Genomic DNA, 26967 nt, shown 5'->3' on the forward strand with positions numbered 1-26967 from the left:
AAAGTACATTAGTACTTAGTCACTACACATACAAAATTTTTGAATCTGTATTTTACCTAATCCCTCCCTCACCAGTCCTTAAAAAAAGTCCTGTTACAATACATCCAAGACAAATATTTGACTCAGATTGTGACAAAGCAGATGGATTATTTCCGTCTTTTGTTTTTTCCTGCTCCCAAAAATAACCAGATTCTTTTGCTAAATTCAGTCACATTTTCAATGTACTTACCTGTTAACGTATAGCACTTACTGAAAAGTCTCAAAATCGTATTTACACTTAATTTCACTTAGATTTATTATTCAGATTCTCATTCCAAGTGGTTTGATTCCATTTGTATGATTAATTTTCATTGGGAAATTGTTAATAAAAGTTACAATCAATTAAAGTTAGGACTATAGTTTGTCACCTGCAAAAACATGAGCTAATTCTAATATTTGCAAAGGATGACCTACACCATTTGAAAGAAAAGCATTCTAACTTTCCTGTAAAGTTTTTTAATTATCTGAAACTAATTATCTTATGCAACAATTAACATCAAAGTTCTGGACCAATGTCAGTTTCCACCACAGATTTTGTAATAACTGCTGTTAGATTTCAGATTTTGACTAATTCCTTTTGTTGCTTCAATTTGTTCCATATAAAATGACACACAGCATTGAGTGATTGACTCACTAATTAATAATTCCATGTAATTAATTTTAATTTTCAGTATGATTCTTATTTGTGTAAACACGGGATTCACTTTGCAGAAGAAAAATAATGTTCTTGTGTTATTACAAATTTGTAGCCAGCAGCATTTCCTATAATCAAAAACTCTATTAGGTTCTTTTATGTGATCAAAAGCAATAAATTACAACCTAGCCATTTTTCAGGATAATAATTTGTTCTCATGCCTGTCTATAAGTAGTTGGAAATCGCCAAGAACAGTCAGTCCATGGGTTGAAAATAAATGTGTTGGTATAAGTAAAAATGTGTGCGCTGGCAACTGCGAAACTCAAGAACTTTAATGTGTAAAAGCTTTCACATGATTGCAGTACTTATATGAGGTTCATTCAAATGAAATCTGGTCAGTGCATCTACCTTTGCCTTATATGTAAGGTGGCATCACGTAACTGCGGGTATGATGGCGCCATCTGTTGGTAGAGAGACTGACGGATACACACCATTTGATGTTGTGTAGGACCAGTGTGGTCTCATGCCGAAGAGAAGGTGGTCACACAAGTTATCGTTCACTACCGAACCTGCAGGCGAGTAAGCAGGAACAACATGGAGTGATTCGATTTTTGGCGGCGGAGGGAGTTGGAGACCATGAAATGTATCGACGGATGAAGGCTGTGTATGGTGAGTATAGTCTGTGTTGTTCAAGTGTTGTGGAATGACGCAAACAATTTCTTGAAGGGCGCAAGTCACTGGAAGACAATGCTCATCCTGGACAGGATCATTGTGTTATCACACTGGAAATGGTTGAGGAAGTGAATGCTTTAGTGTTGGACAACTGCAGAATCACCATGGATGAGATCCATTGGTTACTGGCTATTTTTGGCCACACCATAATGCATCATCACTTGAACTTTCGAAAAATCTGTGCACAGTGGGTTCCCCACCAACTGACCGCTGAACAGCGAAATACTCAAATGGTGCTGTCTTTGAGTCATTTGCAACATTATCATGAGGAGGAATACGGCTTTTTGATGCGTATTGTCTCATGTGACAAAACGTGGTGTCACCATTTGGAACTGGAAAGCAAGCATCAGAGCAAGAAGTGGAAACATTCGACTTCACCACCTCCAAAGAAATCAGAGGTCATGCACACCAGTTCTGGTAAGGTCATGTATCCTTCTTTTTTGGCCACAAGGGCCCAATGCTTGTTGAGTTCCTGGAATGGTGAACTATTGTCAATACCCAGTGTTATGAAGCCACTTTGCAGAACCTTAGACGAGCCATCAAGTAGAAATGCCAAGGCATGTTGTCCAATGGTGTTATCCTCATGCATGATAACGCCCACCCACACACGGCCAATGCGGTGAAATGACATTGCAGCAGTTTCGGTGGGAAATGCTGGAGCATCCACTGTATAGTCCTGACCTTTCACCGTGTGACTTTCATGTGTTTGGACCTTTAAAACAAGCTATTTGTGGACATCGATTCGCAATGTATGATGAAGTGTGTGATTGAGTCCAGGTGTGGAGCCGACAGCAGCCTACTAGCTTCTTCAAGGATGGAATTGCCACCCAGTGTCACAGTGGGATAAATGCGTTAACAGTTTTGGTGATTATTTTTGAGTATGTGTACTGTGTATGTGATTATTTTTGAGTATATGTACTGTGTATAACTACATTTTTGAGTTAAATCATTACTGTTACTTCACACTAGTGACTGGGTTTCATTTGAATGCCCCTTATACCTTATAATTAATGAACATTGTGACTGAATTGTGTTGTGATTAACAAGTACTGTAAAAGGCTGTTATCATCAGAGTGAGCGACTGTTAAATATGATGATGTTAATGATGAACCAACTTAATATGAACTATTGCAGTCTGATTATATCCAATGGATCACTAAAGGACTGTGCTAAATGTGCATTATTTAGTTTCTTGCTCTGTAAATGTGTGCCAATGATTGATTCTAGTAAAAAGTGGTCACCATAATTAATAACTGAACTTTGCATGGAATAAAGTGTCAGTGTTAATGTCAACTAAACTGTTGGTATCATGTACATTTTTTCATGCCACCATTCCACACTTATGTAGAGTTCCAGCTTTGAGGTGGTCAAGATTGGTGCTGCTAAGGACAAGGCTATAAAATCCAGGTCAAGATCATTTCACACACACTAAGGAAGTGGCACATTACAGGACTAAATGTCAGCTGGGAAGTAAGCATGAGTAACAAAATTCCTTGTACATACTTACTTGAGGATGTGAAACCTATAAAAATTTGTTAAGTAAATTAATGTTATCTCACTTCACTGAGGGATAAATCGGAATCATTCATAATGTCTTGATACATCACCACTTCTCATGATGGCTAGGGGAAAGTACACTCCTGGAAATGGAAAAAAGAACACATTGACACCGGTGTGTCAGACCCACCATACTTGCTCCGGACACTGCGAGAGGGCTGTACAAGCAATGATCACACGGACGGCACAGCGGACACACCAGGAACCGCGGTGTTGGCCGTCGAATGGCGCTAGCTGCGCAGCATTTGTGCACCGCCGCCGTCAGTGTCAGCCAGTTTGCCGTGGCATACGGAGCTCCATCGCAGTCTTTAACACTGGTAGCATGCCGCGACAGCGTGGACGTGAACCGTATGTGCAGTTGACGGACTTTGAGCGAGGGCGTATAGTGGGCATGCGGGAGGCCGGGTGGACGTACCGCCGAATTGCTCAACACGTGGGGCGTGAGGTCTCCACAGTACATCGATGTTGTCGCCAGTGGTCGGCGGAAGGTGCACGTGCCCATCGACCTGGGACCGGACCGCAGCGACGCACGGATGCACGCCAAGACCGTAGGATCCTACGCAGTGCCGTAGGGGACCGCACCGCCACTTCCCAGCAAATTAGGGACACTGTTGCTCCTGGGGTATCGACGAGGACCATTCGCAACCGTCTCCATGAAGCTGGGCTACGGTCCCGCACACCGTTAGGCCGTCTTCCGCTCACGCCCCAACATCGTGCAGCCCGCCTCCAGTGGTGTCGCGACAGGCATGAATGGAGGGACGAATGGAGATGTGTCGTCTTCAGCGATGAGAGTCGCTTCTGCCTTGGTGCCAATGATTGTCGTATGCGTGTTTGGCGCCGTGCAGGTGAGCGCCACAATCAGGACTGCATACGACCGAGGCACACAGGGCCAACACCCAGCATCATGGTGTGGGGAGCGATCTCCTACACTGGCCGTACACCACTGGTGATCGTCGAGGGGACACTGAATAGTGCACGGTACATCCAAACCGTCATCGAACCCATCGTTCTACCATTCCTAGACCGGCAAGGGAACTTGCTGTTCCAACAGGACAATGCACGTCCGCATGTATCCCGTGCCACCCAACGTGCTCTAGAAGGTGTAAGTCAACTACCCTGGCCAGCAAGATCTCCGGATCTGTCCCCCATTGAGCATGTTTGGGACTGGATGAAGCGTCGTCTCACGCGGTCTGCACGTCCAGCACGAACGCTGGTCCAACTGAGGTGCCAGGTGGAAATGGCATGGCAAACCGTTCCACAGGACTACATCCAGCATCTCTACGATCGTCTCCATGGGAGAATAGCAGCCTGCATTGCTGCGAAAGGTGGATATACACTGTACTAGTGCCGACATTGTGCATGCTCTGTTGCCTGTGTCTATGTGCCTGTGGTTCTGTCAGTGTGATCATGTGATGTATCTGACCCCAGGAATGTGTCAATAAAGTTTCCCCTTCCTGGGACAATGAATTCACGGTGTTCTTATTTCAATTTCCAGGAGTGTATATTGCAAGAAATGGTTAGACCGTTGTCTAGAATTTGTTTCCAGAATGGGTATTTTATCCGCCAATGGTGTGTACACTTTCCAGTAAATAAAAAAAAAAAAAAAAATCATGGTGAACTCAAACGACACAGGAAAGCTTTTAGGAAATGGGGGGGGGGCATGAGACATGCAGTAGGTGAGGCTCCAAGAAGCATGCTTGTCCCACACACACTGTTGTTTGACAGGTCATTACAAAATACAAAGAACTCCAACAATGCTATATGTTATAAAAAGAAAAATCATGTGAAAAAAAAGAAGAAGTCCTGTGGAAGCAAATTTTTCTGTGGTGTTCATATAACCCCAGAATGAGTTACATTTGTACATTACCCATCGAAAAAGTTCTGGGACTGATTTTATTCCTGGTGTATAAGCGATGTCGGTGTAATAATTGTGGCATCTACGTACATATTTACTCTGCAACCCACCTGTATCACTACTGTTCATTTTCTTTCCTGTTCCACTCACAAATAGAGTGAGGGAAAAAGAGGCGCCTCCATACGAGCCCTAATTTCTCTTGTCTTTGTGGTCCTTATGCAGAATGTGCATTGGTAGCAGTAGAATAATTCTGCAGTTAGCTTCAAGTTGCTTGTTCTCTAAATTATCTCAATAGTGTTCCTCAAAAAGAATGTCGCCTTGCCTCCAGGGATTTCCATTTGAGTTCTTGAAGCATCTCCGTAATACTTGCATGTTGATGTAACAAATCTAGCAGCCCATCTCTGAACTGCTTTGGTGTCTTCCTTCAATCCAACCTAGTTGGGATCTCAAACACTCAAGCAGTACTCAACTTACACTGGTATTCTGTATGTGGTCTCCTTTACAGATGAACCACATGTTCCTCTAATTCTCCCAATAAAATGAAGTTACCATTCTCCTTCTGTACTGCTGTCCTTGTGTGTTCATTCTGTTTCATATCACTTTGCAACATTATGCCCAGATACTTAAACAAAATGACTGTGTCAAGAAGGATACTACTAATTCTGTATCTGAACATTAACGGGTTTGTTTTTTCTAGTCATCTGCATTAACTTACATTTTTCCTCATTCAGAGAAAGCTGCCATTCATCAAACTAACTAGAAATGAAATGTCTGCTTGTGTCTGTGCGGATGGATGTGAGTGTGTGTGTGTGTGTGTGTGTGTGTGTGTGTGTGTGTGTGTGTGCAAGTGTATACCTGTCCTTTTCTCCCCCTAAGGTAAGTCTTTCTGCTCCCGGGATTGGAATGACTCCTTACCCTCTCCCTTAAAACCCACATCCTTTTGTCTATCCCTCTCCTTCCCTCTTTCCTGATGAAGCAACCGTTGATTGCGAAAGCTTGACTTTCGTGTGTATGTTTGTGTTTGTTTGTGTGTCTATCAACATGGCAGCGCTTTCGTTTGGTAAGTTACATCATCTTTGTTTTTAGATATATTTTTCATAATGTAAATGGATAGATAAAAAATCTACTCACCAAGTGGAGGCAGGAGAGCACACACACAGAAAGATTCAATTTTTACAAGCTTTCGGAGCCAGTGGTTCCTTCTTCTGGCAGAAGAATTGAAGGGGAAGGAAGAGGGGTGAAGGAAATAGGACTGGAGAGATTTAGGAAAAGGGGTACAGTTCAGAAAAGTTACCCAGAACCTGGGTCAGGGGAGACTTACTGGACGGGATGAGAAGGAAAGACTGATTGTTGGGAACTCAGCAATCAGTCCCAACAGTCAGTCTTTCCTTCTCATCCCATCTGGTAAGCCTCCCCTGACCCTTTTCCATAATATTGCCCTCAAATACATCTCCCTTGTATAGAACCTCTACATACTCCTTCCACCTTTTGCTTTCCCTTCTTTGTTTATGGTTGGTTTTCCATCTGAGCTCTTGATATTCATACAAATCTCATCCCATCTGGTAAGCCTCCCCTGACGCTTTTCCATAATATTGCCCTCAAATACATCTCCCTTGTATAGAACCTCTACATACTCCTTCCACCTTTTGCTTTCCCTTCTTTGTTTAGGATTGGTTTTCCATCTTTTCTACAGAGGTCTCCTTAATTTTCGTATAGGTAGCATCAATTTTTCTTCCTAGTGATATTTGCTTCCAAATCCATACACTTGTCCTCTAACTACCCCTGCTTAATCGGTTTGCACTTCTTGTCAATCTCATTTCATGTATTCCCTTTCACGTGCTTCATTTATTGCATGTTTATATTTTCTCCTTTCATCAGTTAAATTCAATATCTCTTGTGTTACACAAGTATTTCTACTAGCCCTTTTTTCCTATTTGATCCTCTGCTGCCTTCATTATTTCATCTTTCAAAGCTACCCATTCATCTCTTACTGTATTTCCTTCCCTGCTCTAGTCAACCTTTGCCTAATGATTCTTCTGAAACTCTCCACAATTGTTGGTTCTTTCAACATATCTTGGTCCCATCTCCATAATTTGCTATCTTTTTGCAATTTTTTCAGTTTTACTTTATAGTCAGTAACCAATAAATTGTGGTCATAGTCCACTTACACCCCTGGAAATGTCTTGCAATTCAAAATCTACTTCCAAAATCTCTGTTTTAGCTCTTATGTAATTAATCTCAAATGTTCCAATATCTCCAGTTCTCTTTCACATATACAACTTTCATGCTTCTTAAACCAAGTGTTAGTTGTGATTAAATTATGCTCTGTGCAAAATTCTACCAGGCAACTTTGTGCTTCATTCCTTTTCACCAGTCTATATTCACGTACTTCTTTTTCTTCTGTTCCATTCCCTAATATTTAATTCCAGTCCCTCATGACTATTAAATTTTCATCTCCCTTAACTATCTGAATAATTTCTTTTGTCTGATCATTCATTTCCTTAGTAACTTCATCATCTGTGGGGCTGATTGGCATATAAACTTGTAATACTGTGGAGGGTGTGGGCTTTGTGTCTATTTTGGTTACCACAATGCGTTCACTATGCTGTTTATAGTAGCTTATCTGCGTTCCTATTTTTTTATTCATTATTAAACCTACTCCTGCATTACCCCTTTTTGATTTAGTATTTATAACACTGTATTCAACTGACCAGAAGTCCTGGTGCTCCTGCCACCTAACTTCACTAGTGAAACAACTCTTTGGAAAACACACTCATTTTTCTTGTCACATTCATTTCAGCTTTTAGAAGAGAAAACTGTGCTTGTTTTACCCAAGATGGCATCAAGCTATGTTTATTCTGTATTGTCTTATTTTTGTGTAACTATGAATTGCACATAGCTTACTTTACCATTCAAAGGTGCATTTACTTACTACAAGAAAAATGGGGAAGGCTTCTCTGTTTGACTCCTTAAAACACTATAGTGATACTCTCCTTTTGTTTGTGTATGTATTCTGTTTCTTGTATTGATGTTTAAAGTTTTACTGCTTTCTACAAGAAATAATTATTGGGGGTGTTAAAATAAAGTAGATTCCAGAATGCGAAAAAACAACCAAAAACAAAGAAAGTTAACTGTTCACCTGCAGCTGGTTGACACGTGGTGCATAAAAATATTTGCCTGCTGTGAGACATCTTTAACTCTTGAGTTTGTGATCTGCTTCCTAAATAGTGAATTTTATCACTTCATGCATCCGAACACTGAACACTAGTAAATGCTGCAAGATATGTGTGCTACGTAGTACAACACATTAAAATGAACTAAAAGAAAAAATGAATTTTATAGGAATAAAGGAGATGACTCACCAAAAGGCAGAAGCATGGTGTTGTCGACAGGTACACAAACAAAAGGTATATTGTGCTCAGTCAACTGCCAGCTCTTCTCTGGCTTGCGGTAAGTGTACTGGGGTGAGGTGGGGTGCAGGGTGTGGTGGGATGAGGGATGGAGAGAGGCAGGGACGGGGTTGGGGGGGGGAAGTGTGTAGAGGCTCTTGGGAGGGTGGAGAGCTATTTGTGGGCTAGCTAGGGGCGCAGGTAGAGGGAGCAGGTGGCAGATGGATGAGCGCACGATTTCATGGCTAGGACATGAGATGGAGCACACATATTGGGTGGGGGTACTGGGACGGGATGGTGTGTGTGTGCGCGCGCGCACACACACACACACACACACACACACACACACACACACACACACACACACACACTGTTGGGTGGGGGACAGCGAGTTACCTTAGGCTTAGCCTAGGGAGGTTACGGGAACATAGGATGTGCTGCAAGGATAGCCCCCATCTGTGCAGCTCAGGAAAACTAATGGTGGTGGGGAGAATCCAGATAGCCAACCCATTCCATCTGGATCCTCCCCAGGAGCTGCTAGATGCTCCCCCCCCCCCCCCTCCACCCATCCCCCTCCCTCTCTCCATCCCTCACCCTGCCCTGCCCTTCATCCCCACCCCGCCCCAGTATATTCACTGTGGGCTATGAAAGAGCTGGTAATCGTAGGAGACATGCATGAGTGCGCGCACACACACGCACGCACGCACGCGCGCGCGCGCGTGTGTGTGTGTGTGTGTGTGTGTGTGTGTGTGTGTGTTTCTCCTACCAGCTTGAGAAACGAATTCTATTCCGAAAGCTAGCAAAGCAAAGCTCTGTACCTTTTGTTTGTGTACCTTCGAAAACACAGCACTTCTGGCTTTCAGTAAGTCGTCTCTTGTATTCCTAAATAATTTGCTATTCTCGACCAGAACTTTCTGTTCATTACTAAAAGAAACATGACACTTATCATTAAAATTTTAACGATGGTTCATGTGTTTAGTAAACCATTAAACCAGACGCTTTTCTTTAGTTTGAGTTGGTTGTTGTTCCTCATCTGGCCAATGCTGACAAAATCCTAGAAATTAAAACAAAACAACGTGGACAGACAGGCTGCAGTTTCTTTTACAGTTTCCAATAGTTTGTCCCTTTGCTTCTTTATTATAAAATCAGTTAAAGTTATTTTCATTATAAAAAAAATTTTCACAAAAGTTCTCATGTGGTAATTTATTTAATATTTGCTTGCGTAATTAATGGTAACATTATTTTTTGTGAAAAAAATAATCTTTTTATACTAATGAGTGAAATGTTCATTAGACTCATTTTACATTCTTCATACGTGGTCTAATACTTTTATTGGGTTTTGTATTATGCATCACACAGGCTCAGTGATATTTTTTAAATAGGTTGCAGTGCACAACCTTAATTTTTCCAAATCATAGATTAAATAGTCGTTTTCATATCACGAAGCAGGGAAATACCCAGTGCGTGTTGATTTTTACTTGATATTATTAGCTTGGAAATATGTAAATGAAGTACAAAACTAAGTAAAACATCTTATATACTTCCAAAAATGTTATCACACTACATAACATCACACCAAATCCTGAAAAGACATGCATCTGACTGTGGCATATGCAGGTATTGAGTTCACTATTCCTCTAGCTGAGTGAGTTACATTTCAAGCTACAACTCTTCTTCTAGTTTAAAAATTCAATCTCACTACACAGCCACACAGCTGTGGGTGGGTGTGTTTGGGTGGTTGTGAGAGTGTTTATTTGGGACTGTATTTTCAAACTAGAAAAAGATATGTAGCTCAAGATTTGGTAATGTGTCTGTACATTTGTTGTTTCTATGTGCCACATGGCAACGAGCTGCAGGTGAGTTGTTGCTTTTGCTCATTTTTGTACATTGTTATTGGAGAGGGGTATTAAATTTTTATTGTACCTAATTTTTAATTGCAAGCATTTATACAACAATTTTTTTCATAACCATTTAAATGGGAAATATAATACTTATTTTTCAGGTGTGTCACGAGCTCTAGCACTAATAGTGAACATTTGTCGAACATTTGGAAGTTCATTAATTTGCGCAAACTTGCCTTACATTACCTGAATATCCAGGATGCAAGATTTCTTCTAAAGGTAAAAGTCACAGTTTGTACACTTGTACTTTTGGGTGCATCTTAAGTGGCAATGTAATACATCTTCATTTAACACCTTCAGAGACAGTAATTTATTGTAATCTGCTCCCCTCCCTCTGTTCATAGAAATATTAGTTTTCTAATTTTTTTTCTTTTTTCAGTGCCTATTGCTATATGCACTGATGTACTCCTGTTATAATTTTAATTCTTTTTGCAAACATTTTAAATTTTCTGTGTTGTACATCCTAAATTACTTTGGTTGCTTCAGTATTGAGAGATTTCCAAATCCTATAGTTTAAGACTCATTTCATTCCTGAATGGATCATTGCTGTGACCCACAGTGAAACTGTTAAAGTGCAGCATTGTGAAATTCACACTGTAATGTAGTTGATTTGATGTTCTTTTGTTGTTATTGTAACTTCATGAATTACAGGCTAAAAATCAGTTATCAGATAAATAATTTTTTCCTCAGAATCACATACCAATATCCTTCACAATGGTTTGTTGCAGAATCCATGAAAAAATTCTCAGTTTGATTATAATAAATTTTCTTAAGTTGAAAAAGCCTCAGTCCACAAATCAGCACAGATTTCAAAAGCATTGTTAGTGCAAAACTGATCTTGCCCTTTCTTCACATGATATCATGCAAACCATGGATGAAGTGCAACAAACAGATTCCATATTGTTCAAACAAATTTCTGGCTTGCAGCCGGTCGTCGTTCAATACTTCGCACGATATTTCAACTGGGCACCTGCCAATCATCTTCAGGTGAGCCGTCGCAGACTGGCGAAAACGTCCTCCGTTCCGCAATATATAGCGTACTGTAACTATTCTGTACATGCGTCGAAAACTTGATAGTTGAACCACACTGCCCGCCGGCAGCGGCCTCGCTGGTGGAATAGCGGAACTCAGTTGCCCTCTGCGTTGCTGTTTGCCATGGCCGTCGACGCACTCTGTTGTCTTCAATTTGAACAAATCGTGGAGATGATGGGATTCCATGCACTGTCCAGCCGGTAGCCGCTGTCACGGTTTAACAGATTTACCGCCAGTCGCATTTCTACGGATTCTTTAATAATGGAGCCCAAGAAAGACGTTGCTGTGGACAAAATCATTGTTTTCTCATACTCCATTGAATGTCCAGTAGAAATACAATGTTCAGCAATAGCGGACTTGCTTGGCTGCAAAAGGCGGGTGTAATGTTGATGCTCAGTGCAGCGTTCTTTCACGGTGCGTGTGGTTTGATCTATGTAAGCCATACCACATTGGCACGGTATCTTGTAAATTCCGGCCTTTCATAGTAACAGATTATCCTTAACTGATCCCACAAGGTCCGCAATCTTCCCAGTTGAAATATCGTGCGAAGTATTGTACGACGACCAGCTGCAAGCCTGAAATTTGTTTGAACAGTCAATTCGCCGGGAAAATTTTAGAATTCACACCAGATTCCATATTCTTAGATTCAGGTTGAACACCAATCTGTGCGTGTTTGCTGAGTGACTGTAGGAGGATGTAAGTTGATGTAAACACAATTTCTAGTTAGTTTGATGGATGTTATCTTGCTGTAAATGTAGGAAAGTGTAAGTTAGTGCAGACAAGAAGGAAAAATAATCCCATAATAGTTGAATACAGAATTAGTAGTGTGCTGCTTGACACAGTCACGTCGATTAGATATCTAGGTGTAATGTTGCAGAGCGATATGAAATGGAATGAGCATTTAAGTACAGTAGTAGGGGAGGCAAGTGGTCAACTGTGATTTATTGGGGGAATTTTAAGAATGTGCAGTTCATTTGTAAAGTAAGACCAGCGTGGTACATTCTTGAGTACTGCTCGAGTGTTTGGGATCTCCACCTGGTTGAACTGAAGTAAGACACCAAAGCAATTCAGAGGCAGACTGCTAGATATGTTACCAGTAGGTTTGATCAACATATGTGTATTATGCAGATGCTTTGTGAACTCAAATGGGAATCCCTGGAGGGAAAACAACATTCTTTTCATGAAACACTATTGAGAAAATCTAGAGAACCAGCATTTGTAGTTGACTGCAGAGCGATTGTACTGTTACCAACGTACATTTTGCATAGGGACCGCAAAGAGAAATTAAGGCTCATATGGAGGCATATAGACAATTGTTTTTCCCTAGCTGTCTTTGTGATGGAACAGGAAAGGAAATGTCTAGTACAGGTACCATGCACCATACAGACACTTGCTGAATATGTAGATGTTGAAGATTTGTTTTTTTGATTAGAATCTTTATTATTTTTCTTCTTTAAAATGCAATTCAAAGTAATTTAATGGTATCGCATTGACAGATGTTTTCTGTTTTAGCCTACATTACATAAGACATGAAGAAATTCTCTTGGAAGAGAAATGATGTGACATTCTTTCCAATCACATTACATGATTATAAAATAACCGTATAACCGTCCTCCATATTACTTTTGATCAGACTACACTGAGAGTCAGTGCAGCCACTTCGGTTAATTGGGGGGGGAGGGGGGGGGGGTTGAACAAACCCTAAAATGTTCCTAAGAGGTTCAGCTGATTAATGAAATCCTTGACAGCATATAACTTATGAAATGTAGCTCATCGCTGTCTGATGGCTGCCCCATGAGCATCATCTGCAAGTACAGAAAATACATTAAGAAAGCATGGATGATATATGTTGTTCTTCCCACTGACATGTGAGTGCAGTGTGGAGCAAATGATGACATACACCTTAAAGTCAGGTGTAAAATTAGATGTACTTCTAGTGGTGCTTCAGATGTAATCTAGAGGCTGGGTATGATTCAAGAAGAAAAGGTATTACTATTACTGAGACATGAACTGATTTCTTTCACGTAGCAGTCAGGTATGCTTGACTACTCGCTCTTATTGTTGCAGTCAGCAGTATGAAACTGGTTTGAGGCAGCTCTCCATTCTGGTCTTTCTTGTGCAACTCTCTTTATATTTGCACAATTCCTGCATCACTAAGACTTATCTTAGAAAATAGATCAACAAAAGGCAAACCTACATTTCTAGCATTTGTAGACTTAGAGAAAGCTTTTGACAATGTTGATTGGAATACTCTCTTTCAAATTCTGAAGGCGGCAGGGGTAAAATACAGGGAGCAAAAGGCTATTTACAATTTGTACAGAAATCAGAAGGCAGTTGAGAGTCGAGGGGCATGAAAGGGAAGCAGTGGTTGGGAAGGGAGTGAGACAAGGTTGTAGCCTATTCCTGATGTTTTTCAATCTGTATATTGAGCAAGCAGTAAAGGGAACAAAAGAAAAATTCGGAGTAGGAATTAAAATCCATGAAGAATAAATAAAAACTTTGAGGTTTGCCAATGACATTATAATTCTGTCAGAGACAGCAAAGGACCTGGAAGAGCAGTTGAACGGAATAGACAGTGTCTTGAAAGGAGGATATAAGATGAACATCAACAAAAGCAAAACGAGGATAATGGAATGTAGTCGAATTAAGTTGGGTGATGCTGAGGGAATTAGATTAGGAAATGAGACACTTAAAGTAGTAAAGGAGTTCTGCTATTTGGGGAGCAAAATAACTGATGATGGTCAAAGTAGAGAGGATATAAACTGTAGACTGGCAATGGCAAGGAAAGCGTTTCTTAAGAAGAGAAATTTGCTAACATCAAGTATAGATTTAAGTGTCAAGAAGTCGTTTCTGAAAGTATTTGAATGGACTGTGGCCATGTATGGAAGTGAAATGGGGACAATAAATCATTTGGACAAGAAGAGAATAGAAGCTTTTGAAATGTGGTGCTACAGAAGAATGCTGAAGATTAGACGGGTAGATCACTTAACTAATGAGGAGGTATTGAATAGAGTTGGGAGACGAGAAATTTGTGGCACAACTTGACTAGAAGAAGGAATCGCTTGGTAGGACATATTCTGAGGCATCAAGGAATCACCAATTTAGTATTGGAGGGCAGCGTGGAGGGTAAAAATCGTAGAGGGCAACCAAGAGATGAATACACTAAGCAGATTCAAAAGGATGTAGGTTGCAGCAGGTACTGGGAGATGAAGAAGCTTGCACAGGATAGAGTAGCATGGAGAGCTGCATCAAAGCAGTCTCTGGACTGAAGACAACAACAACAACAACAACAACAATTTTAGCCAGCTTACTGTATTCAACCATTGGTCTACTTTCAAATTTTTTATCGCCTTGCCCCTCAATTACCAAATAATTATTCCTCGGTTCCTCAACATGTGTCCTACCTACTGTAATTTAACAGACCGAGAAACAAATATAGAAGTATGCAATAAGACACTAGGTATACTACTTCAGTCACATTTTGTTACTTTCATAAATACTCAGACTCAAGACTTTGTTAATTGCTCATCATTATAAATAGACCAATAGTACATGAGACTACTTACCACTTAGTAGAAACATTGAGTCTTCAACACACATACAAAAAAAGAATGAAAACTTGCTAGCTTTCAGACAAGACTTTCAATGATCTAGAGAGTGCATGCGTGCATGCACCTACACACTTGTTGTTCACAGCTGTGGCAGAAGTGTGAACTCAAGGGGAACCATTCTCTTGGGAATATGGTCATAAAATGCAGTGTGTCCGAGGAGGTATGGTCAATGTTGAGGGACAGGACTGGAACAATCATTCAAAGCAAAAATTGCAGTAAACATGGGCTGTAAAGTGCATAGCTTAAGAACTCTCAGCACTTGTTCATCTTCCTTACTGTGAAGCACATCTCTTCTCCTGATCAGGCTTTCACAGCTCTTAAGTTATGCATTTTAGAGCTCATGTTTACTAGAAAATTGTTTATTGTTTTGGTCCATACTACATCCTCTAGAAGCACAGGAAGCGGAGAGCTTGCAGCAGATGAGATTTGTTTCACAAAATTGAAAATGAAAAAGTGCTCATAGCATTTAAAGAATACATTTCAAGAGCCCAAGTTTACTGGACATTTTTGCTTCAAATAATAGTCCTTGTCCTAACCTCCAGTATTGATCAGTATTTACCATTCCTCCTCAGGCATCCTGAATGACAATACCACAGTACCAGAAATTTTTGTTGCCCAAGACAGATTGAATGTGGTTTGTAGTTTTTTGTATAATGTTACATCATTGTTTAGTCTCATAGTCCTTGTCAGTGTATACTAGATTTTGCTTGTTTACCAAAGTTCCAATATCATAAAATTACTATGTATTTATTGCTGTCTCCTAAACTCACCATTTTGTTGTGATAGCCTGTGTCATAGAGTAAGTGAACTGACCTCAAGCCGGTTTAAGTTAAAAAGTCATGGGACATATGTTTTAAATGTGCGATCTAAGTTTTGCTGTATATGTACTGCACTTACCTGACATTCATGGTGCTCAGACAGTGTTCCTGTGACAGAAAAAGCTACAAGAGCAATCACAGGAATTACAAGCCAAGAATCATGTCAAAAGCATTTTAAAGACCTAAACATCTCAACTGTACCTTCCTTTTATATTAAAACACGTCTTCTTTCAAAAACGGAAGAAAGAAAAACCAACTCTTTACATTGAAGAACAGCTATTCATTCACATGAAACTAGAAATAGAAATAAACTAGACATAGAATGTACAAGACTGTGCAAGATCCAAGGTAGTTTTAAACACACGGGAATAAAGCCATATAACAAGCTACCACCAACAGTGAGAGATTTGCCAAATGATACTTTTGAGAAGCATCTTCAAAAACTGTTAGTTGATAAATGTTTTTACAGTGTTACGGAATTTGAATGTAAACAATAAATCTTCTCATCCCCATGTGTTGTTCAAACCTATCATTTACTGTAATAATAAAGCTAAGAAGGAAATAAAAATTCAGTATTTTGTGTTCCTGAAACTGTCAAAGTGCATGCAAAAACCTTCAACATAGAGTGTGTAGAGTGTTTCTTACCATTTCCAAGTGCACCACATCAATTTGCCAGTACTAAGGAAATTTGTCGCAGTAGTATGCTAAAATATTAAACACGATATAAAATTTGAAATGTAAAATTGTCTATTTCAACATATGTTGGTGAACAACAAATAAATAAATTCTGGATCAAGTGAGGTGGAGCATAGAAGACTAGACTCATATCCAGGAATAGGATTCACTTACTTTAGTAATAACATGAATGCAGGAATAGTTCTATCAGAAATGTCACAGCTGATATGATTCCCAATCCTTGTTAACTGAACTTGTGCTCTGTATGTAATGGGGATGCTGTCAACGAGTCATTAAATTTTGGCCTTCTTCCATTTTATTGGCATTGGTGTTGTTTAGTAACCCACCACCATGGTGTGCTCTAGCTTCCATATTTAGAAGAGATGTTATTATAATTTGTATATGTGTCAGGCTCCAGTGCCCAGAGATGGGGAATGTGTACATGTGAGTTGTGCTTGTGTGAATGAGTGTGTATTTTTTATTTTAGAAGAAGGACTTTGTCCGAAAGCTTAATATTTTAGCAGTTCTTTTTTCGTTGTTCCTGTCTCTGCAACTTGATGTCTTCTCTACATGCTGAGTAGCAATCTATCCTTTTTATATTTTATCATTTATCTTCTATTTTCTGTTGTTTAAACAGATCAATAGGCTTACCTTTAACTGATTGCCAATTATGTGCTGATTAATTGCTGGATCAGATATGCATTGTGGTGGTGGTGGAGGAGGAGGAGGAGGAGGAGGAGGAGGAGGAATGGAAAGAAAGAATAGTGGGTTGCTGGGTTTTCCCTACTGGAAGAACCATTCACTCTAAAGGAATTTTAAAACAATTTCTGTAAATCACATCAAAAGGACACTGCTGATTTCTGTCTCTCTCCTTCCTTCAGCAGAACCTGTGCTCTGTCTGTAATGACCTCACTGTCAACAGACATTAAACTCTGATCTTCCTTCCTTCTCCTGAAGTAGTTTATTCACACAAATCGTACATAAAGAATCTGACATCCATGAATGAATGAATGAATGTGCAGTTGCCATGCAGTTAAATTATTGAATGCCCAACATGACTTTTTAATCTTAGGAAGCACTGCGGAAGATACAGCTGAGGTGCATGTTATTGGGATTTTGGGAAAGAATTAACTGGTTCTCTGTAGCTGTGCATGCTTAGCACATCTTTGTTACTGATGGCATGTTTGTGACACTCCCACCAGCTCATGCCATCGTTCACACTGTGTACTGCTTGTAATCTGTGTCTTCATACTTCCCACATCATAATGTCCGCCTGTCATTTCTACATCCCGCAGCAGAATGGCGAAATCTTCCTCTTGTCTCTTGGCTTCCAAATAAAACAATCTAATGAAAAGGACACTTGCTACTCGCCATATAGTGGAGATGCTGAGTTGCACAACAAAAAGACTGTCAGAAAGTTAGCTTTCTGCCTACAAGGCCTTTGTCAAAAATAGAAAACACACACGCGCACACACACACACACACACACACACACACACACACACACACACACACACAAATGCAACTCACACACACATGACCACAGTCTCTGGTTCCAACTGCTAGAGACTGTGGTCATGTGTGTGAGAGTTGCATTTGCGTAAGTGTGTGTATGTTTCCTATTTTTGACAAAGGCCTTGTAGGCCGAAAGCTAACTTTCCAACAGTCTTTTTGTTGTGCCTTTCTGTGATTCCATACCTCTGCTATATGATGAGTAGCAACTATCCTTTTCATTATATTGTTACATTCTATCCTGGATTTTCCATTGTTTAAATAAGGCAATGTATCAGATTTCCACTATCAGTTGCAAAGATGGCGTTTTGCTGGGGCAGAGTGTGACTTCAAATTTTTTTACACCCTGTGAGGCTGCTAGGAATTGGTTGTTGCTGCATTCCTCTACTTTTGGAAGAGTTCAGCACTGGGTCCTGCAAATTTATGCCTTTACCCACTAGCACACAGAAATTTCCAATGACCGAGAGAGGTGGCGCAGTGGTTAGACACTGGACTCACATTCGGGAGGATGACAGTTCAATCCCGTGTCCGGCTATCCTGATTTAGGTTTTCCGTGATTTCCCTAAATCACTCTAGGCAAATGCCGGGATGGTTCCTCTGAAAGGGCACAGCCGACTTCCTTCCCCATCCTTACCTAATCTGATGAGACTGATGACCACGATGTCTGGTCTCCTTCCCCAAACCAACCAACCAAATTTCCAATGGAAAAAGCAGATACAAGTAATGAATCTCGCTGTCATAACAAATCTCAACTTCTGCAACTTAAAATGTATGGGTTATTCAGCAAATGCCTTCCTGGTGGGACTGCTTCCCCTGGCTGTACTAAACTGACTGAACAATGTGCCTCCAGAGTACGACTTCTGCTGGCCAGTGTGTCTCCTTGCCTTTGCTTGAGTCAAAAGCAACTGTACCTAACGTGTTCATACAGTGGATAATTAGAGTGTGTGTGCGCGCCCACACACACACACACACACACACACACACACACACACACACAGTTTGACTGTAGGAAGAATTTAGTTCCAGTTCTCCTTTATTATTATTATTTATAAAAGACAAAGTACTACGGAAAGAGATCATTATGAGGGCTTCCTTTCCCCTGACCAAGCCTTTGTGTAGACAATTTATTATGTCAGGAGCAACAGATTGTATGAAAATTCTTAACTGTGCCCATGGCTCTTCTCCTTGCACTAAAATATGTTTTCAGATCTTGATTGTATTTTAATCATTTTTGTCATTGAGTATGGTATTCTTTCAGATAACTTCAAACTGTGAGAATCTTCGAAGCATTTCCCTGAATAGTTTGGGTTTGCAAGGACACTGTGTTTACCTTCCAGATATCTGCAATGCTTTAAAACATTGTAAAGTCTTGAGGGACTTCAGGTAAGCTGACAGAAACTTGGAAAACATAACTTACTTTCTACATTCTCATAGCCGTCTTCCTCAGTTTCATTCATTACTCTTCTCATTTTTGTTATTGTCTTTTCTCTCTTTCAGATTTATGTTCGATTTTGATCTCTGTCTTATTTTTTTATGGTGTGTCATGCTGTTTTCCATGTCACCTGTCTTCTTCTGCTCTGTTGTTTGCTTATTGTTTCTTTTCTCACAGTAGTTGTCCACTTCAGTCTCAATTATAATTCTGTTTTCATTTTATACTTACTTTCTGCATTATGTGACCCATCAACCAGCTGCTATTTATTTTTAATTTTTTAAAAATATAATTAGATATTGGCATCTAATCATCAATTTTCCTCTTGTGTTGGTCTGCTACTCCCTGTGTAGAAATATTATTAGTTACATTCCTCAAAACAGACATATGAAAATCACGTTTAGTGCAAAGAATGACAGTTGGCAGCACTCTTGGGCCTAGACCTTCCAAGTTGGAAACTTTTTGCATATTTCAGTTGTTTGCATTTGATAATAAATGATGTATTTATTTGTTGAGTATACATTCCATAGAACCCATACAGTGTTTGGCCTGTCTAGATGTGGAGTATGTCAAGATTAAAGTTACAGATGTTTAACTGTTGATCATTTTACAGTTACACAGTCAACAAACTTCCTACTGTTTTAATGCAAACACAACAATATGTAATTATTATCTTCAAAGGATGAGATGCATAGAACAAGTTGAAGGGCCAAATTGTCATTGTACTGGGCAAATGCTTTTCTGTAGAAGAACACAGATGTAAACTATGCAGTGATTAAAGATATAATGATTACCTTATAATATTTATGACAACACTTAAGAAGCATAAAACTTGTTAAGACAGTCTCTTACTTTGTAAGCTTGTAGTCGCAAAGCCATCAGTACTACACAAGAGTGGTAAGACAGAAAGTGACATAATTTAGTTTTGAAAAGGGATGACCTCTGTAACTACAAGTTCTCACCTAACTATGAAACTTAAAATTTCTAAGTGCTTTTTATTGAAATATTCAGTTTTTCTGCACTTATTACAAAATGTTAAAGACAAAGTGTTACAGTTAGTTATAACTTATCTGTTTTCTCAATGGATTCCTAGCAGCATTGTCATAGTTGATCGTAATACAGGAACTTCAGGTCCACAGTTTTTCCTTGGAGTCAAATGCTTTAAATTGCCTGGATTTTTGTGAATAAAATAGAAGATTTAATTACTTGTTTATTTTTCTTCAACTCAATGTATTATTCTCTCTCTCTCTCTCTCTCTCTCTCTCTCTCTCTCTCTCTCTCTCTCTCTATCTACTGATCATCAGCATCTTCACCAACTTCCTCCAGCTCATTGCTGCGTATGTGTGTGTGTGTGTGTGTGTGTCCATCTGGCCGCCAGAGGTTATGGGGAAAATCAAAGATTATGCATACAATTCATAGTATTTACCATCCAAATGAACCAAACTGATCCTGTGACTTATTAAACTGATAGGTCAGTTATTTTCACACCAGTCAGCACCTGCTTTCTTTGGAATTGGAATTATTATATTCTATTTGAAGCCTGATGTTATTTTACCTGTCTCAAACATCTTACTCATCAGTTTGGCTTCTGGAGAAATGTAGGAACATGCAAGACAATACTGACCTATGATTTCTCATAGGAGACAGGTTAAAGAAAGGTAAATCTATGTTTATAGCATTTGTTGACTTATAGAAAGATTTTGAGAGTGTTGACTGGAATACTGTGTTTCAAATTCTACAGGTGGCAGGGGTAATATACAATGAGTGAAAGGCGATTTACAATTTTTACAGAAACCAAATGGCAGTTATAAGAATCGAGGGGCACGAAAGAGAAGCAGTGATTGAGAAGGAAGTGAGACAGGATTGTAGCCTATCACCAATGTTATTCAACCTGTGCATTGAACAAGCAGTAAAGGAAACCAAAGAAAATTTGGAGTAGAAGTTCAAGGAAAAGAAATAAAAACTTGAGGTATGCCAATGACACCACAATTCTGTTAGAGACAGCAAGGGACTTGGAAGAGCAGTTGAATGGAATGGACAGTTTGTAAGTCTGCAGGCTTTTGTGGCCGTTGTCTCTGAAGTTAAAATCTTCTGGGTTATTAGGGCACGTCATGTTTCTTCTAAAATGATCGACGATTTGACCCCTCTGCTGGGATCTTCCTCAGGATCTTCTGGTGTCCACTACTGCTAGAACAGTTCTATCATTAGTGGGCACCAGAAGATCATGAGGAAGATCCCAGCAGAGGGGTCGAAACATCGATCATTTTAGAAGAAACATGACGTGGCCTAATAACCCATAAGATTTTAACTTCACAGAATGGACAATGTCTTGAAAAGAGGATACAAGATAAACACAACAAAAGCAAAATGAGGGTAATGGAATGTAATCAAATTAAGTCGGGTGGTGCTGAGGGAATTTGATCAGGAAATGAGACACTTGAAGTAGTAGATGAGTTTTGCTATTTGGGAAGCAAAATAACTGATGATGGTTGAAATAGGGAGGATATAAAATATAGACTGGCAATGGCAAGGAAAGAATCTGTGAAGAAGAGAGATTTGTTAACATTGAGTATAGAATTTAACTGTCAGGAAATCCTTTCTGAAAGTATTCACATGGAGTGTAGCCATGTGTGGAAGTGAAAAATGGATAATAAACAGTTTAGACAAGAAGAGAATAGAAGCTTTTGAAATGTGGACAGATCACATAACTTATGAGGAAGTACTGAACAGAATTGGTGAGAACAGTAATTTGTTGTAGAACCTGGCTAGAAGACGTGATCAGTTGGTAGGACACATTCTGAGGCCTAAAGGGATCTCCTGTTTAGTACTGGAGGGAAGTGTGGGGGGTAAAAATCATAGAGGGAGATGAAGAGATGAATACAGTAAGCAAATTCAGAAGGATTTAGGTTGCAGTAGTTACTCGGAGATGAAGAAGCTTGCACAGGATAGAGTAGCATGGAGAGCTGCATCAAACCAGTCTTTCAACTGAAGACCACAACAACCACCACCACCATCCAGATGATTCACAGAACTCATTGTGTACTTGCATTACAATAGTTGCATATGTTTCAGTGTTTCAAAATGAATTATTTCATTCATTATTGGGTATTTGAATGAAATTTAGGAACATTGCAATTCTGATTGAAAACTGTATTTTTACACAACTGTTGAGGATTTGGGTAGACCCACATTCATATTTCAAATACGCAATACCTTGCATCCAGAAAATTATAAATGAACTGACTGATACCTCACATCTGCAAGATCTCAAATTCAAATGACCGATACTTGATGAGACTGAAAATAGACACTTCACTCGTCATTTTGTTTTATTATAAATACGACTAGTTTTGGAAAAATTATATTCCCATCTGTAGGTGTGCAAATACACTAAAACAATGGAGGAAATATAATATAAGTTTACATGGAATTGTAAATAAAGTAACTACCAATGGTAATTCTCTTACAAACGTAACTGAGAAAGTGTGATTGAGTTAGTCAGTTTAGAAAACAGGGAACCCAGATAGGGAAATGAAATGTATCCTCCCTTGTTTCAGTAAATTTGCACACTTGAAGGTGGGAATATAATTTTCCCCAAACCAGTCATGTTTTATTATAAAACAAAATGACAACTAGGGTGGATATTTTCATTCTCAACAAGCAGCTCAGTTGTAGTGGATATTTTCATTCTCAACAAGCAGCTCAGTTGTAGATGTTCTGTAAACAAAATCTTATACCTGATACTCTGTATATCTATTCTGAATAGATGGGACTTTGTCAGTTTAAAGATTGTGCAGAAGCTTACTAAAATGTACTGACAAATTGACACCTTTATTTGTGTTACATTTTCCAAGTTTTCATTCATAGTGCTTGAAAACAACATTCTCAGGCGATTCTTTGAGGGCATTCTGGACACGAATTTATAGCATCCTGAAGCCACAGTACATTGCCCAAAGCTCAACATACATATTACTTGATCCATTGATTAAGCATTGTCACATCTTCAGTGTCCAGGAATCTATAAAATATACATGCCGCTAGCCATTAAAATTGCAATGCTGTGAAGACAGAATGCAAAAAGTCAAATTGGTTTGAACTGTTCTACATGCTTGGATATGTGAATGATCAGCATTTCTGTGCTAGCAGCACAAAGCACATGGAAGTAATGCAATTTAAATTCTGTATACAAGGCAGGATTATGCAGTCAGTCTCATTCAGAAATTGCACTTGAATGTTGGTTGTCTTTGAGTAGTGTGTGTTGTGCCTTGTGTAAGGAGGAGACAGGTGTGCCAGTGTGTGTCAGAGTTCCACAGCGGCAGGATTCTGACCTGTAAAACCTGCGATTTATCATTATACGATTTTTCCACTCACATAGTCAGAATCCCATGATCATCATTAAAATGTAGAGTGCACGCATCTAGCAGAGCCATATGCAGTGCCATGCAGCTTCTTAATGGCCCCACATAGTTAGCAACTGTGGGTATAGACATTTTGTTCCTTCAGCCGTACTGGATTGCACGGCTATGTCCTGTCCTTTGTGTCAGAAAATGGGTTTCTTTACATCAAGACAAGTGTCTGTACGGACAGTGAAGTGATGATTGAATCACCATAGACTGTCAGTGTGACAACCATTGTTGTGGCTTCCTTTGATGTGACAGCAGAGAGAGGGTTGCACACAATATGTAAAGCCACAATACGATCTTCGTATTCTTGGTCACCTCCTCAGTAGCACGTCAATCCCTTGTCTAGGAGCTGGAAATCTTATTCAGAAATTAATGGTGTTTGCTCAAAAAATGTACCCAACACCACAATTTAGGTCACACTTTTTTTTTTTACTCATTTATCAGCCTCAAAGCTATATTGTTAAACTAGATGCCACAGTTCTCACACAGTACTGTCTTGTACTAATCCATCAGGCAATAGCACACTGCAGCAATTCACTTAGTTTGGTCATTAACGAAATTCACGATGCTTAACAATGGCTCATTCAAATGATAATGACAGTCCAAAGCCTCCTACTAAATACAACACATTTTAGTCAAAATATTCATTAAATTGCTATGTTTCTAGCATTTGTAGACTTAGAGAAAGCTTTTGACAATGTTGACTGGAATACTCTCTTTCAAATTCTAAAGGTGGCAGGGGTAAAATACAGGGAGCGAAAGGCTATTTACAATTTGTACAGAAACCAGATGGCAGTTATAAGAGTCGAGGGACATGAAAGGGAAGCAGTGGTTGGGAAGGGAGTAAGACAGGGTTGTAGCCTCTCCCCGATGTTGTTCAATCTGTATATTGAGCAAGCAGTAAAGGAAACAAAAGAAAAATTCGGAGTAGGTATTAAAATTCATGGAGAAGAAATAAAAACTTTGAGGTTCGCCGATGACATTGTAATTCTGTCAGAGACAGCAAAGGACTTGGAAGAGCAGTTGAATGGAATGGACAGAGTCTTGAAAGGAGGATATAAGATGAACATCAACAAAAGCAAAACGAGGATAATGGAATGTAGTCTCATTAAGTCGGGTGATGCTGAGGGAATTAGATTAGGAAATGAGGCACTTAAAGTAGTAAAGGAGTTTTGCTATTTGGGGAGCAAAATAACTGATGATGGTCGAAGTAGAGAGGATATAAAATGTAGGCTGGCAATGGCAAGGAAAGCGTTTCTGAAGAAGAGAAATTTGTTAACATCCAGTATTGATTTAAGTGTCAGGAAGTCATTTCTGAAAGTATTCGTATGGAGTGTAGCCATGTATGGAAGTGAAACATGGACGATAAATAGTTTGGACAAGAAGAGAATAGAAGCTTTCGAAATGTGGTGCTACAGAAGAATGCTGAAGATTAGATGGGTAGATCACGTAACTAATGAGGAAGTATTGAATAGGATGGGGGAGAAGAGAAGTTTGTGGCACAACTTGACCAGAAGAAGGGATCGGTTGGTAGGACATGTTCTGAGGCATCAAGGGATCACCAATTTAGTATTGGAGGGCAGCGTGGAGGGTAAAAATCGTAGAGGGAGACCAAGAGATGAATACACTAAGCAGATTCAGAAGGATGTAGGTTGCAGTAGGTACTGGGAGATGAAAAAGCTTGCACAGGATAGAGTAGCATGGAGAGCTGCATCAAACCAGTCTCAGGACTGAAGACCACAACAACAACAACAATTCATTAAATTGAGTTAGAGAAATCTCTTTAAGCTAAACATCAACATTACTTCATTTTTGCATATATTGGTATACATGTTTTATTGTATGAGCAAATATTGGGAGCATACTAGACATATGTGTTAGTAAATATTCCAGAATTTGAATCAAGAACAACTGCCAACATGAGCAACTGAAATGTAGATATCCTAGGCCTCTGGTCCTGAGTGTATACCAGTTATGTTCCTTTCAGAGTACGTTTATACAATACGTCCATACTCAGCAACCATATGCAACTGCTTGCTCATCGAAAGATCCGTACCTGAAGACTGGAAAATTATACTGGTCACGCCAGTGGTCAAGAAAGGAAACAGGAGTAATCTATATCACTAATGTCAATGTGCAGTAGATTTTTGGGACGTATTATGTGTTAGAACATTATGACTTACCCCAAAGAAAACGATTTATTGACGGATATCCAGCATGGATTGAGAAAGTATCATTCTTGTGAAACACAACTAGCTCTTTGTCCTCGTGAGGTAATGAGTGCTATTGACAAGGGATGTCAAATTGATTCCATATATTTACATTTACAGAAGGCTTTTGACAACATTCCTCACAAATGACTTTTAATCAGATTGGGTCCCTACATAGTATTATTTCAATTGTGCAAATGGATCATGATTTCCTGTGAGAAAGATCACGGTTTGTAGTAACTGACTGAGACTCATCAAGTAAAACAGAATTAATATCTGCCATTCCCCAAGGAAGTCGTATAGGCCATCTGCTGTTCCTGATCTATATCAACAATTTAGGATACAATATGAGCATCACACACAGATTGCTTGCATATGTTGGTGTCATTTATCATCTTGTAAAGTCATCAGATAATCAAAACCAATTGCAAAATGATTTAGACAAGATATTTGTATGGTGAGAAAAGTGGCAATTGACTCTAAATAATGAAAAGCCTAAAGGACTCCACTAAATTTCAGTTACTCAATAAATCACACAAATCTGAAGGCTGTGAACTCAGTTACATACTTAGAGATTACAATTACAAATAAGTAAAATTGGAACAATCTCATTGCCAATGATGGGAGGAAAGGAAACCAAAGACTGTCATTTATTGGCAGAACACTTGGAAAATGTAACAGGTCTACTAAAGAGACTGCCTGCACTGTGCTTCTTTGTCCTCTTCTGTAGTATTGCTGTGCAGTGTGGGTGCTCATCAGATATGACTTTAGGCATTAAAAATGTTCAAAGAAGGGCAGATTGTTTTGTATTGTCACAAAATAGGGGAGAGAGATGATATAAGCAAATTTGGGTGGCAGTCATTGAAACAAATGCATGTTTTGTTGTGGGACAATATTCTCATGAAACTTCAGTCACCAGCTTTCTCCTTCAAATGAGAAATGCAGATACTGTTGGTGTTGGTGGGTTTAATGTGGATAGAGCCATTAGAGAGCAGGTGATCAACATTCAGGAACACACCACACTGTTTTACGGAGGATCAGTTGAAAGAAATGGGAGAGAAGGTGCTGAGGTTGTGAAGGGATGAGGGTAGGGTGTCTTGGCCCTGTGTCCAGATCATGAAGCTATTTACAGTGAACCTGAACCAGACCAGGTGTTTGGGGTTTTTGGAG

General features: G+C 39.5%; 1 protein-coding gene across 4 annotated transcripts in view; it reads left to right on the plus strand.

Annotated features, from left to right (window-relative positions):
* The window catches only part of LOC126412757 (uncharacterized), a 188561-nt gene that overhangs the window by 156160 nt on the left and 5434 nt on the right, over positions 1 to 26967 (plus strand). For all 4 annotated transcript variants that reach the window (XM_050082508.1, XM_050082507.1, XM_050082506.1 and 1 more), the window contains 2 exons: positions 10209 to 10326; positions 19014 to 19138. In XM_050082508.1, coding sequence (XP_049938465.1) covers positions 10209 to 10326; positions 19014 to 19138 — 243 coding nt within the window. The remainder of the gene's footprint in view (positions 1 to 10208; positions 10327 to 19013; positions 19139 to 26967) is intronic.

Source organism: Schistocerca serialis, chromosome 7, assembly GCF_023864345.2.
Source record: "Schistocerca serialis cubense isolate TAMUIC-IGC-003099 chromosome 7, iqSchSeri2.2, whole genome shotgun sequence".
Lineage (NCBI taxonomy): Eukaryota > Metazoa > Arthropoda > Insecta > Orthoptera > Acrididae > Schistocerca > Schistocerca serialis.